Source organism: Prunus avium, chromosome 3 (assembly GCF_965620075.1).
Source record: "Prunus avium chromosome 3, drPruAviu1.hap1.1, whole genome shotgun sequence".
Lineage (NCBI taxonomy): Eukaryota > Viridiplantae > Streptophyta > Magnoliopsida > Rosales > Rosaceae > Prunus > Prunus avium.
This window is the reverse complement of record NC_142286.1, coordinates 37,446,875-37,458,940: the sequence shown is the minus strand read 5'-3', so window position 1 is coordinate 37,458,940 and position 12,066 is coordinate 37,446,875. Positions and strand designations below refer to the sequence as shown.

The following is a 12,066-nucleotide window of genomic DNA, read 5'->3' as shown; positions in this document are numbered from 1 at the left end:
TTCTCCATTTGATCAAGTGTTGTGTTGGATACAAATGTTTCATGTATGAAACTCTACCTGGATTACAAGTTTCTGTTTTGACTAGATGCTTTAGTTGAAGCCTTGATTTTTACCCACTTGGAGCAAAGAACTATTACACTATTGCTTTTTTAAATATTTCTGACCTCAACCAGACTGTGAGCTGGTGTTTTTCTTAGTCCTATTTCGTTCATCATATGTCTCAGGTTTTCTGCATCTTTCCACCTTCCCACTGCAGCATAGATTTTAGCCATCAACACATAATTTCCTGTATTTTCTGGCTCAAGCTCAAACAGCCACTTAGCAGCCACCTCTCCCAGTTCAACATTCTCATGTATCACACAGGCACCAAGTAGTGCACCCCAAATAGCATGGTTAGGCTGAAACGGCATTGTTCTAATCAGATCATAAGCTTCAACTAACCGACCTGCTCGACCAAGAAGATCAACAATGCATGTGTAGTGATCAGCCTGAGGACTCACTTTCTGATCTTCAAGCATGAATCTGAACAATCCCAAGCCCTCATCAACCAAACCGGTATGGCTGCAAGCATGAAGAACAGAGGTAAAAGTGACATCATTCGGTCTCACCCCAGATTGAACCATCTGATAGAAAAGTGAAACAGCAACCTCACCATGGCCATGCATTCCATAACCAGCTATTATCACACTCCATAGGATAATATCCCTGTCCTTTTCTGGGATTTCATTAAAAATCTGGTGAGCATATGCTAAATTTCCACACTTTGAATATGAATCAATCAAACCAGTAGCAACTTCAATACTTGAAAGAAAACCAGATCTTATTAGGTAACCATGTATATTCATTGCTTGACGAAAATCAACAAGAATGGAATATGCAGGAAGGAGACTGTTCATGGTTGCTTCATTGGGCTGTACTGCTTCCACGAGCATCTGTTTGAAAAGTCCTATCGCTTCTCTCCCAAGCCTATTATGAATGCAGCCAGAGATCATTGCATTCCAGGGAACTGTTCTCTTTTTTGAAGTGTTTGCAAACACTTGAAAGCTGTGGCCAACACAATTGCTTTTTGAATACATGTCAATTAAAGCAGTCTCCACTATAACATCAGATTCAAGCTTTTGCCTAATAGCCCAGCCATGCAAGCACCGTCCATGCTTTGACAGATACAAACTCCCACAGGCCGAAAGAAGAGAAGCTATTGTTATGGAATTGGGTTTTACACCTGCACACTGCATCAGCCAACAAAGCCCCAGTGCACCTCTTGCATCACCATTCAAAATGTACCCATTGATCATAGTCGTCCATGTCACGACATCTCTCTCAGCCATGTTATCAAAAACTAATCGAGCCTCACTCATGCTACCACTCTTTACGTACATATCCACCAATGCATTCCACAGCGAAATCATCTTCCCCAAACCCTTCTCTTCCACAAAGGCATGAACTCGTCTTCCCAACACCACTGCCTTCAAGGAACCAATAGCCGGCAACACAGAAACCACAGTGGCACAATCCGGATCCACACCCACATTCATCATCCAATCAAAAACATTCAAAGCTTCCTTGGCACACCCATTTCGAAAGTACCCACTGATCATGGTATTCCAAGACACCACACTTCGTTCCTGCATTGCATCAAAAACCCTTTTCGCCGATTCCTTCTGCCCACAACTCATATACATCGCCAGCAAAGTGTTCTGAACAAACACATCCAAATGAAACCCACAAACCACTGTTTTTCCATGAATGACAACACCAACATCAACCAAAGACAAGTCACTACATGCCTTAATAACAACAGGATACGTAAACGTATCCGGGCAGCTCTGCCCTAGGGCCAGCATCTGAGAAAACACGTTAAGTGCCTCATAGGGTAAGCCATTGCATACATACATTCTTATCACCGTATTGTACAAAAATGTGCTCCGGTCAGGCAATTCATCGAACAGTTTGCGTGCATATGGGACGTGACTACATAAAGCATACAACCTGGCAAGCTTTGCGTGGACTTGCGGTAAGAGAAGGCCTGATGTGATGGTGTGGGCATGGAATTGTTTCGTTTTGGTGAGGGATCGAGTGGTTGGTCTGGTACTGAGGACGTGCTTGGCTTTGGCAAAAGCTTGTCTTGGGCCGTTCATCAGTCAATTGGCGCTAATTTTTCATTTGAGAGTATTAACGGTCGTTTTGTGATTATTATTCATCCAACGGTCATGGTTCGTCAACTAGTCAATATAGTAGAACAAAAAAGGTCGCAGCTACGAAACGCTGCGTTTTATCCCACCAATATTGGGAAAATTCTCTATTAACGAAAGCCGCAAACTTTCGTTCAGAGTTGAACTATCTCTCGCCCTTTCTGGTTTTCTAGAGAAGCTTAGAGGAGGCGCCATTTTCGACATGAGTATAGCGGCTGGAGCTCCTTCTCGAGCGGAGGTGCTCACGCTGTTCCGCTCTTTTCTTCGCGTGGCTCGCAAATTCACAGACTACAACATCAGAGAGTACACGAAACGCAGAACCATCGACGCGTTTCGTCAGAATCGGAACCTCACGGACCCATCTGCCATTTCCGCTGCGTTTTCAGATGGCAAGGCTCAGTTCGAGGTCGCCAATCGGCAGGCTGTTGTTTACTCTCTCTACGCTCCAAATCTCAAGAGCGTCATGGAGGTTCAGAAGTAAATCAAGCACTAGAATTGGTTCGTCTCCAGGTACCGTACCCTATCTACTACACTAACTATGAGCATTTATCTTTTTTTTTTTGTTGTTGGGTTTTTGTTAGTCTTTAGCATCTGGGTTTTATTGGGGTTTTTGGTTATGTCTGATTAATAGGTTCTGTGGCCACAATTAATTAATTTTTTTTCTGGGTAATTGTTGGGTTCAATGGACATGAATGATGCTTTGTCTGGTTTCTGAGTACTTGTGGTGTGTGCAAAGAAATGAAAATGGAAATTTTTGGTCTCATGTAGTATAGCTTTGGCCCTAGGAATTATTGGGATTCATAAAAGGCCTTTACTTTGTAATGCCAACTTTGCATATTTTGATTTGGGTCACTGATTGTTTTGTTTCTTTGTATATCTTACTAATCCTAAGTGTTAGTTTTTCCCTTATGGGGAAAATGCCTTACTTGATATAGTGCTTATTTAGCTTAACCTATCTCTCAGTGCTCACTTTCTTTTGTGGCAAGGTTATATATCTTTACAATCCCACCCCGCATAAGACTGTAGAGCTTCTTTGATTTTTTCATTATAGGTAGTGATCTTCTTCTTAATGCACAGATAGATATAATTATAAAATTACTAGCGAACATTATTGGTTTTGAAATGGGGGTTAGCTCTTGATTTACCGGGGGAACTATCCGACTCTATCCTATTTGAGCCTTATTTGTTTTTGTTCTTCTCCTTCTTGTGATTTTGCACCCCAGTGTTTGATAAGTGTGAATGTTAAGAAAGATGTCCTGTCCCAAATGCTCTTTTGCATTATTCTTTGCCAGTGAGGTGTGCGAAAATAAGTTCTAGGTGTTCAGTACATTTACTCTCTAAAAATACCCTTACACTCCAGTTTTGTAAAGACAAGTTAAGTTCTAAGATGGTCAGTACTTTACTTTCTCAAAAGATCCTGCCAAGCGAGTTTTTTAAAGACAGTTATATCTTTAAGCTCTTTTACGAGCCAGTTTTGTTAAGACAAGTTATGTTCTAAGATATTTGGTACTTACTCTCTAAAAAGATCCTGCCAAGCCGGTTTTGTTAAAACAAGTTCTACCCATAAGCCATGATATTTTGATATCAGAGCAAATTCCACCATTTGACTTGAGCAAACTGTACAAAAAGCGTTTGCTTTTGCAAAGACAAGTTCTATTCATTGGTCATGAAAACATTCTGTCAATTGTTACAAGTGTAAAGACAATCCAACATTATTACTTCGAAACTCAACTTTCAGCTCTCATTGCATCATTTACCTTTTAGTACTCATGGTCGTGTCCATAACTTTTTCTTACTACTGACCACTGTTATGCATTGCACATGACCAACCCAATCTGAGGCTTGTAACCTCAGATGGCGTCGCTGCTAACATCTTGTTGATCTGTATATAAAGTAATTTTGTACTTTTGATATTTCTAGTCGTTGTGACATACTGTTGCTGCAATTCTGTGATTTGTGCAGGTTTGCGGCCTTTTCACTTATATCAATGCACGATTTCAGGGAACTTTGTAATGCTGTAGCTCATTGAAGACCTGGGGGTTTACACTTTGTATGTTAAGCCTTTGAGTTTGAAGACCGGAGTTATTGAGGTGTAATTAGTTATGGAAACTGAGTTCAGTTGATGAATATTTGTCTGCATTTTTTATAATAAAGAAGAATTTTGTGACCTTCTCTTTTGGTACGGATTCGTAAAGCTTAAATTTCATAACATCAATGATTATGCAGAACTAGAAATCCTTGGAGATGGTGAGTTGTTGTGGCTTATCTTATTCCAAGATGTTCAATAGCTGATAGTCGACACATTAAAAAAACAAAGGCTTTTTATCACAAATGGTCCCTAAGGTTTGCGAAATTATCGTCTTTCGTCCTTAACGTTTTTTTGTGACATTAATGGTCCTTAAGGTTATACTCAACACATCAAAACAGTCCCTACCGTCAACTTCTGTTAAATTTTCTGTTAAGAAGCTGACATGGCATATATGTAGGTCACACATCCAATAATATATAGCCATGTGGCTTTGAATAAAATATAAATATATTTAAAAAGAAAATTAAATTCAAAAAGAGATAAGATTAAAACTTTTTAAAAAAAAAATTTAAAACTCTCTCGCCCTCTTCCTTCCAACTTGTCAACCCACTGTGCCAATCCACCTCCCTCCACCCCTTCTCTTTCTCTCTCTCATCAGATTCGCGGCTGATGGTCAGCCAAGCAAAGAACTGAGTTGGGATTTGATGCAAGAACATAATCGGTTTCAATGGTTGTGGAGGGCATAGGGGTCCAAATCTGAAATGGGTATGGCTCTTTGTTATGAACTTTAAATGGTTTGTAGTTGCTGTGAAGGTAGAAGTTGAACTGGTGTTTACCCAGATGCAGGCATATGATTCATTAACCCAGATGCAGGCACTCAACATGAACTGTGGATACTAACTATGAAATCTTGTATGTTGGGCTCAACTATGTAGCCAAAGTAATGAGAAATGGTAACAAAGTTTACAATTAATTTCTTCAAGGCATGTAAGACAGGGCTGCCATAGCTGCTCTAGAAGGAGAGATAGAACAGAGAGAGAGGGGGAGAGAGAACAGAGGGAGAAGATGGCAGAGGAGGGCTGGCGACAAGTTTTTACATATTAAAAATCAAGTTTTAGTATTCTTTTTTTTTTTTTTTTTTCTAAAAAAATTAATTTAATTTTTAAATATATTAAAGCCACGTGGCTATATATTATTGGATGTGTATGCCATGTCAGCTTCTTAACAGAAAATTTAACGGAGGTTGACGGCAGGGACCATTTTGATGTGTTGAGTATAACCTTAAGGACCATTAATGTCACAAAAAAACGTTAAGGACGAAAGGAGATAATTTTGCAAACCTCAGGGACCATTTGTGATAAAAAGCCAAACAAAATCAAAAGAAAAACTAATCTTATAACTGCGCAGACCCCGGAAGAAAAATGCTGGGAGACACCTCTCGGGAGCTTCTGTAGTGAGGCCGCTATGCGGAGTGGACATGTTGAGGATTGAATCCAACCGGCCCATAATAACTCTGTAATTAATCGAATTACTATAACTAACCCTCATTACGGTCTCTCTAAACAGTATCTAATAGAGTAGGCGGGACCTACGAATGTTTTGGTGGGACTCAAACAAGCGTAGTTGGAGATGTCAAATACCAAACATCAAATTTAAATTTGATGGCTGATGTGGCAATTTGACATCTTACACAGTTTTACACTCCACCCGATATGTCAAATTAAATTATTATTTTATTACATTTTAGTGTTGATTTATTTTTAATTAAAAAGAATAGAAAAGAAAAAATAATAAAATATTCATTTGACATCTTGCTTTTGGGATGTCAAAAATAACATCTCAATCTTCAGCCTTCATTCCACATCAGCTTTGACACATCGGTTGGAGTGTGTGAGATGTTATTCTAGCTGTTAAATGTCTATGTGGCACTTTTGACATATCAGTTGGAGATGCTCTAATATTGGACGTTATCCGAGCCCGAATGGTCCAAAGCATGCCCCAATGGGCTTCACCGTAAACCCAATAATTTCAGGCTTCATTTTTCCTGTTTTTTGCTGACGAAATAAAAAAAGAGACGACGGTTAGAGGACCCAGTAAGGGATTCCATATCATAGTTTCAGCCTATAAACGAAATGTATCAGCCATCCGATCTCGAGATACAGGCACACAACTTAACCAATCCGACGGCTAGTATAGTGTTAATATTCGGTAAGAGAAAGCAGAGCGTAATTCTAGTCCTCCCATTCCCTCAGGTCCGCGGCGGCGCGCGTTTTCGTCCCTTGAAAACTCTCACACACTCTTCTCGCTCTCACACTCTCTGCAACACCAAAATTTGAAGGTAATCTCAAAAAGCTGTATTGATCAAATTTGCATTTCTCTGCCGTTTGTCCCCTGCAAGTATAAGAAACCCAATAATAACTCTGCGGTTATTGGCACATGCATTTGTTTTCTGAGGGAGTTACTAGTTAGTGATGTGAGTTTTTAGATAACTGTCAAATTTTGTGACAAAGTTTTCACAAATTCTTCATCTTTTGTATGCTTAGATTGAAACTTTGAGCCTGCTAACTGTTAAGTTCCTCCATTTGAATTATTCGGAAGTAATTGGAATTTCTGTGCTTGTCTCTTTTGATTTCTATACAGCCTGTAGTGAGAGAAACAGCAGAAATTTGCAACAGAGTCGAAGGATACCCATTTGTTTGAGTTGTAAGCCTTTCAGAAATGAAGGGTACCCTAATTTTTAATGCAAGAGGGGATTGAGCAATATATCATGGAGGTAGTGCCTTCCAGTGAGTGTGAAGCTAAAGGAGTAGACTCCTTTGTGGCACTGGGAGATGAGGGCTATGAACATTCTGTTGCAGAGGAGGTTGAAGCTCCGGTGGTATTGGATGATGGCAAAGAGGGTTATGTGGATTTTGACTTGTCGCAGTATATAGGAGGTGGGGTTGTAGAGCCTACACTGGGTATGGAGTTTACTTCTGAAGATGATGCTAGGAATTTTTATAATGCATATGCTAAACAAACGGGATTTAGTATTCGTGTGAACTCATACTATCGTTCAAAAAAGGACAATTCGATTATATCTCGAGAGTTTTGTTGTTCAAAAGAAGGCTTTCGCCGGGAGAGATATGCAAAGAAAGATTCAGGCGAGGATGCAAAAAGGAGGCGTGCTAGGGCACTCACTAGGGAAGGTTGCAAGGCGCTGATGACTGTGAGGAGACGTGACTGTGGAAGTTGGTATGTGGCAAAACTAGAGAAGAACCATAGTCATGAGTTGGTGACTCCTGCGATGCGGCATTTTCTTAGGTCACATAAGCAAGAATTTGCTCCTGAAAAAAGTTGTAGCAACTCCTTCAGTTCTCCTGGACTGTCTTTGGATGCTCCTGTGGATGTCTTGACTGATTGTAGCAGTTTTGGCAAAATGGAATTTTCTGTACAGAGTAATGTCAATTATATTGGAAGAGGCCGGTTGAGCACTTTTGGCATTGATGCCCAAAGTTTGCTTGGGTTTTTTAAGATTATGCAAGCCAGTGATCCTGCATTTTATTATGCAATACAGGTTGATGAAGAAGAGAGGCTGAGTAGTGTCTTTTGGGTTGACACAAGATCAAGAATCGCTTACAACTGTTTCTCTGATGTTGTAGCCTTTGATACTACTTATCAAGTGAATCAGTATAAAATGCCATTTGCAACTTTTACTGGAGTAAATCATCACAAACATTCAGTTCTCTTTGGCTGTGCATTGCTTGCAGATGAGACCGAATCCACCTTCAGTTGGCTCTTCACAACTTGGCTTGAGGCAATGTCTGGACGACAACCAGGTTTAATCATAACTGATTATGATCCTGCCATAAGTAGAGCAGTGCAACAAGTTTTTCCTCAATCAAGCCATCGATATTGCAAGTGGCATATCATAAGCAAGATGCCGAAGGAATTGGGACATGTATATAGTGTAACCCCAAGGACTTTTCAAGTTGAATTTGATAGATGCATTAACAAGAGTGAGACGCCTGATGCATTTGAATCAACTTGGCAGATGCTCCTTGATAAGTACAATCTTAGAGGGAATGATTGGCTTCAATCACTTTATATCGATCACAAATTGTGGGTCCCAGTATACATGAGAGATACATTCTTTGCAGGGATGTATGCTGCCCAGCGGAGTGGAAGTGTGAACTCACTTTTTGATGGCTATGTGAATTCAGGAACTACCTTACAGGATTTTGCGGAGCAATATGAGAAGGCTTTAGATGAAAGATATGAGAAAGAAGCAAAGGCAGAGTTTGAAACTTTTTATACTAAACCAGTTCTAAAAACACCACTTCCTGTGGAAAAACAAGGAGCAGATATCTACACAAGAAATATGTTCACCATATTTCAGGATGAGGTTTTTGAATCTCTTTTGTTTGCTGTGAAATTAAGTGCAGAGGATGGAGGAACCAGCACTTATGAGGTATCAAGATTTGATGAAGAACATAAAACGTATTTTGTGGCTTTTAATATAGCAGAACAACTAGCTAGTTGTAGTTGCAAGATGTTTGAATTTGAAGGGATCCTTTGCAGACACGTGCTTGCAGTGTTTAAAGTAACTAATGTCTTTACACTCCCACAGTGTTATATCTTGAAAAGATGGACAAGAAATGCCAAGGAAGAGGTTATGTTGGATTTACTTCCCTGTGTCGAATTACAGGCCAATTCTCAGAAAGGCAGGAACTTGCAATACAACATTCTCTACCAGGAAGCCATTAAATGTGCAGAGGAAGGGATGGCATCTGACCAAATTTTTAAGGTGGCATTGAACGCCTTAAGAGAGGCTAGAGTTAAAATTGTTGGTGCAAAAAGAAATGCCATGAAATCAATGCCCCAAAACTAGAAACTAGGGCCGGGACAAGCCATTGAGGAGATCATGCCACAATTGCTACTCAGGTACTGATAGTTCCCCTCAACCACCAGAAACATAAAACAAGGAGACTCTTCTACAGAAAACAACTTCACCAAATACATGCCAGAACAGTCATCAAGCTGAGTTACTTATGCTCTACTGCAAGTGCCCTGGACATGATAGTAATTGTTTGTGTTTGAAGGATTCAGGTGAATATGCAATGGCAAGTTACTTTTGTTGAGATAGTCATTCCTCTGTGTCAAACTTCAGTACCCTCTTTTGTAGGAGAATTAAAATCAAATGTTTGCCAACACAGCAAGCCCGAGAAAGATAGGAGATGACATTCCTTCGAGTCTAAGGTTTTTTTTTTCATTCTTTCTTTCGGTGTTTGTTGATTACAATTCATGTTAAAAGAAATATAAGCAATAAGTTTGGAGCAGCAGCAGAAGAACTTGGCCTTCTGTAGTCCTTTTTATCCCCTTGAAACAAGTTTCGTTAGTCTGCATTGGTTCTCTATTTGTAAGAAAGTTTCATTATGGTGTCTTTGCATTTTTTGGCATCTGCATACCCTTAGTGGAGTGATAACTGATGAAATTATCATTAAACCATTTGAATTTGAGATTTGTGGTACTGGAATTTTGATGTCACCCTTATCTTTAATTTCCTCGTACTCCGAAAACCCTTCCACGAGAGACAACCTTCTCTGGCAACGAAATGAAAAGTTTTGGCATGAAAACACGTTTCCAGGCCACATTGCCAATAATTCCTCATATAAACATAACTAATGGTAAGACTAAGGAGGAATGGAGGAAAAAGCTAGCTATATGTAAGCCCTATTCATAGGTCAACATCGCAAAAGAAACTTGGTTAAAGTCATCATCCAAAAAACATAGAATCTTCAGGGGTAAGGTTACATCTGCAGAATAGATATGGGACCCCCTCTCTCAGCAGTAGACAGGAAGGGTCGGACAAACACTACATATCTATTTCATGGTGATTTTCTAATCAATCTAACCTAATAATCAGAAACATTTGTGGAAAATACAATTGCGAAGACCTAATATCCACCCCCATAGCCACAACAAATTTGGAGAACCTAAAACATAAACTCAGGTTACAGCCCTTCATTTTACTAGTTTCACAGCCTTGTTTCTCTTTATGATATCTGCTTTAGACTCCATCTTCACGGGCAAAGGAGCAGAGAATAGTAGATAACCATTCTGGCCCAGATCATGTACTTTGGTTTCATAGATGTCTTCTCTTCTCTGAGTCATTCTGGCCCTGGGGTTTCTTTCTCCATCACTGGCCTGCGGTGATCCATCATTCTCGGTGTGTGCCTCATCATCATCCTCAGTCTCCTGAGCAAAGCCCTTAACATCTTCCACCTCACTGCGAAGGTTCTCCACAAGCTCTCCATGATCATCGCTAGAATCACTCCCATCTCCACTTGAAACTGGTTCATCAGAGTTGCTAAAGACCCTATACACATTCCCATTCTCTGCAAAGCTCACATTTTTCTTCACCTTAGGTTGAAGCCCATGCCTTTTCACCAATACCCCGTTTTTAAATCGAGTCATAAGGTTTTCTTCATCTTCATCACTGACATGTTGAAACCCTTCAAGCTCCACATCTTCCTCATCATTCTCAGAAACTCTAGCAAACCCACGAATCTTCTCAATTCTATCCCTCAATTTACCAATCATTTCCCTCTGATCCCTTCCCAAATCATCACACTTGGTGGGCAAAACCCTAGATTTGTTAACATTTTGACCAAACCTCGCTTTCTTCACTGCTTTCAGTGAAAGCCCATGCCTTTTCATGACAACCCCATCAATGAACTCCAAGAACAGAACCAAATCTCTGCTAATAGACCTTTTTCCGTCCCTAACAATCGGATCACCACACTGCAGACAAGGTGCCCAAACAAAATCTCTAAGCAAATCGAAACAGAAGAGTAACTTGATTATAAATAAATAAAAATGAACAAATACCCATGAATTGTTTACCTGAATAGAGTCGAGCTTAAGAAGCAAGTCGATTGCTTTTTGAGAAACGGCGTGAAAATCGAAGTGGGTATCATTGGAAATGGAGGATTTGAGAGAGTTGAAAGCAGACTTGATAAAGGCGAGGTCTTTGAGCTGCCTGAGGGTTCTTGATCTGCGAACAAGGAAGGCACGGAAGTGGGTTTGAATAACTCGAGCAGCTGAGTCTCTGAGAGAGCGCGAAGACGAAGACTGAGAACGATAGGAAGAGTAGCGGTGAAGAGAGGCTTCGAGGGCTTCGATGCGGGAGAGGAGGGAGGAGATAATTGAGTGGGCGTGCAGCTGCTGTTCTTCTTGCTGTTCTTGTTGATGCAAACGAGGCTTTGGGTGTAGGAATTTGTGGGTGGGTTGAGGGTTTTGGTGGCGGAGTTTGGGATGGCAAGAGTGGGGATCTGGTGGGTTGGATTGGAGGAGCTGAGAAGCAATGGCTTGGAGAAGTGGGTCTGTGACTAGCGGTGGCGGTTGAGGTGAGCAGGGGTGGTGGGATTGGGTGCAACAGCAACTATTGTAGGAGCTGGCGCAGCAAATGGTGCTGGGAGGTGGTGTTTGGTGGTGGTGGTGGGGGTGGGGATGGTGGTGGTGGTGAGAGGCCATTGGGAAGCCTACAAGGTAAAGCTTTGAAGGGAAATGATGGGTTTATGCTCGAGGTCGAGAAGGACAAATTGGGGGTTTGGGTTTTGGGGTTGAATTAGATACTAATTGACATTGAGGCAGTCAAGCAGCAAGACTCGAAAAAAAAAAAAGATAAAAAAAGGTAGGCATTTGGATAATCCAATGTTATAGCTTGTGACTTTATCTGACAGTGATGGTTGAGGATCACATGCCATGGGCCCGCCGGAGATGTTTTTCTGATTGTTTTGTTTGGTTTTTGAGTGAATTAATGATGACTTTGGTCTTTGTATGGTCAACGGTTTTGAAGTGGGC

The 12,066-nt window shown here is 40.6% G+C and overlaps 3 protein-coding genes and 1 pseudogene across 4 annotated transcripts; 2 read left to right on the top strand and 2 right to left on the bottom strand.

Moving 5' to 3' along the window:
- LOC110749843 (Tetratricopeptide repeat (TPR)-like superfamily protein) lies at positions 1-2,220 on the bottom strand. Its single transcript, XM_021950047.2, has one exon. The coding sequence runs from the start codon at positions 2,136-2,138 to the stop codon at positions 150-152; it is 1,989 nt and encodes a 662-aa protein (XP_021805739.1). The 5' UTR covers positions 2,139-2,220; the 3' UTR covers positions 1-149.
- Positions 2,221-2,317: 97 nt separating this feature from the next.
- LOC110749853 (uncharacterized) lies at positions 2,318-4,361 on the top strand. The gene is made up of 2 exons (XM_021950058.2): positions 2,318-2,702; positions 4,155-4,361. Exon 1 carries the CDS (start codon positions 2,395-2,397, stop codon positions 2,671-2,673), a length of 279 nt encoding a protein of 92 aa, XP_021805750.1. The 5' UTR covers positions 2,318-2,394; the 3' UTR covers positions 2,674-2,702; positions 4,155-4,361.
- Positions 4,362-6,374: 2,013 nt separating this feature from the next.
- LOC110750082 (protein FAR1-RELATED SEQUENCE 5 pseudogene) lies at positions 6,375-9,475 on the top strand (annotated as a pseudogene). Its single transcript, XR_015834573.1, has 2 exons — positions 6,375-6,559; positions 6,862-9,475. The product of XR_015834573.1 is annotated as a protein FAR1-RELATED SEQUENCE 5 pseudogene (transcript).
- A 488-nt stretch (positions 9,476-9,963) lies between these two features.
- LOC110750090 (calmodulin-binding protein-like protein) lies at positions 9,964-11,838 on the bottom strand. The gene is made up of 2 exons (XM_021950363.2): positions 11,107-11,838; positions 9,964-11,004 (listed from the first exon to the last, which is right to left on the bottom strand). The coding sequence occupies exons 1-2, from the start codon at positions 11,734-11,736 to the stop codon at positions 10,225-10,227; spliced, it is 1,410 nt and encodes a 469-aa protein (XP_021806055.1). The 5' UTR covers positions 11,737-11,838; the 3' UTR covers positions 9,964-10,224.
- Positions 11,839-12,066: the final 228 nt, after the last annotated feature.

Coding starts and splice junctions, on each gene's coding strand:
- LOC110750090 (XM_021950363.2), bottom strand. CDS start 11,736: ATGGCCTCTCACCACCACCACCATCCCCACCCCCACCACCACCACCAA. Junction 11,005..11,106: donor TTAAGCTCGACTCTATTCAG/GTAAACAATTCA, acceptor CCTTGTCTGCAG/TGTGGTGATCCGATTGTTAG.
- LOC110749853 (XM_021950058.2), top strand. CDS start 2,395: ATGAGTATAGCGGCTGGAGCTCCTTCTCGAGCGGAGGTGCTCACGCTG.
- LOC110749843 (XM_021950047.2), bottom strand. CDS start 2,138: ATGAACGGCCCAAGACAAGCTTTTGCCAAAGCCAAGCACGTCCTCAGT.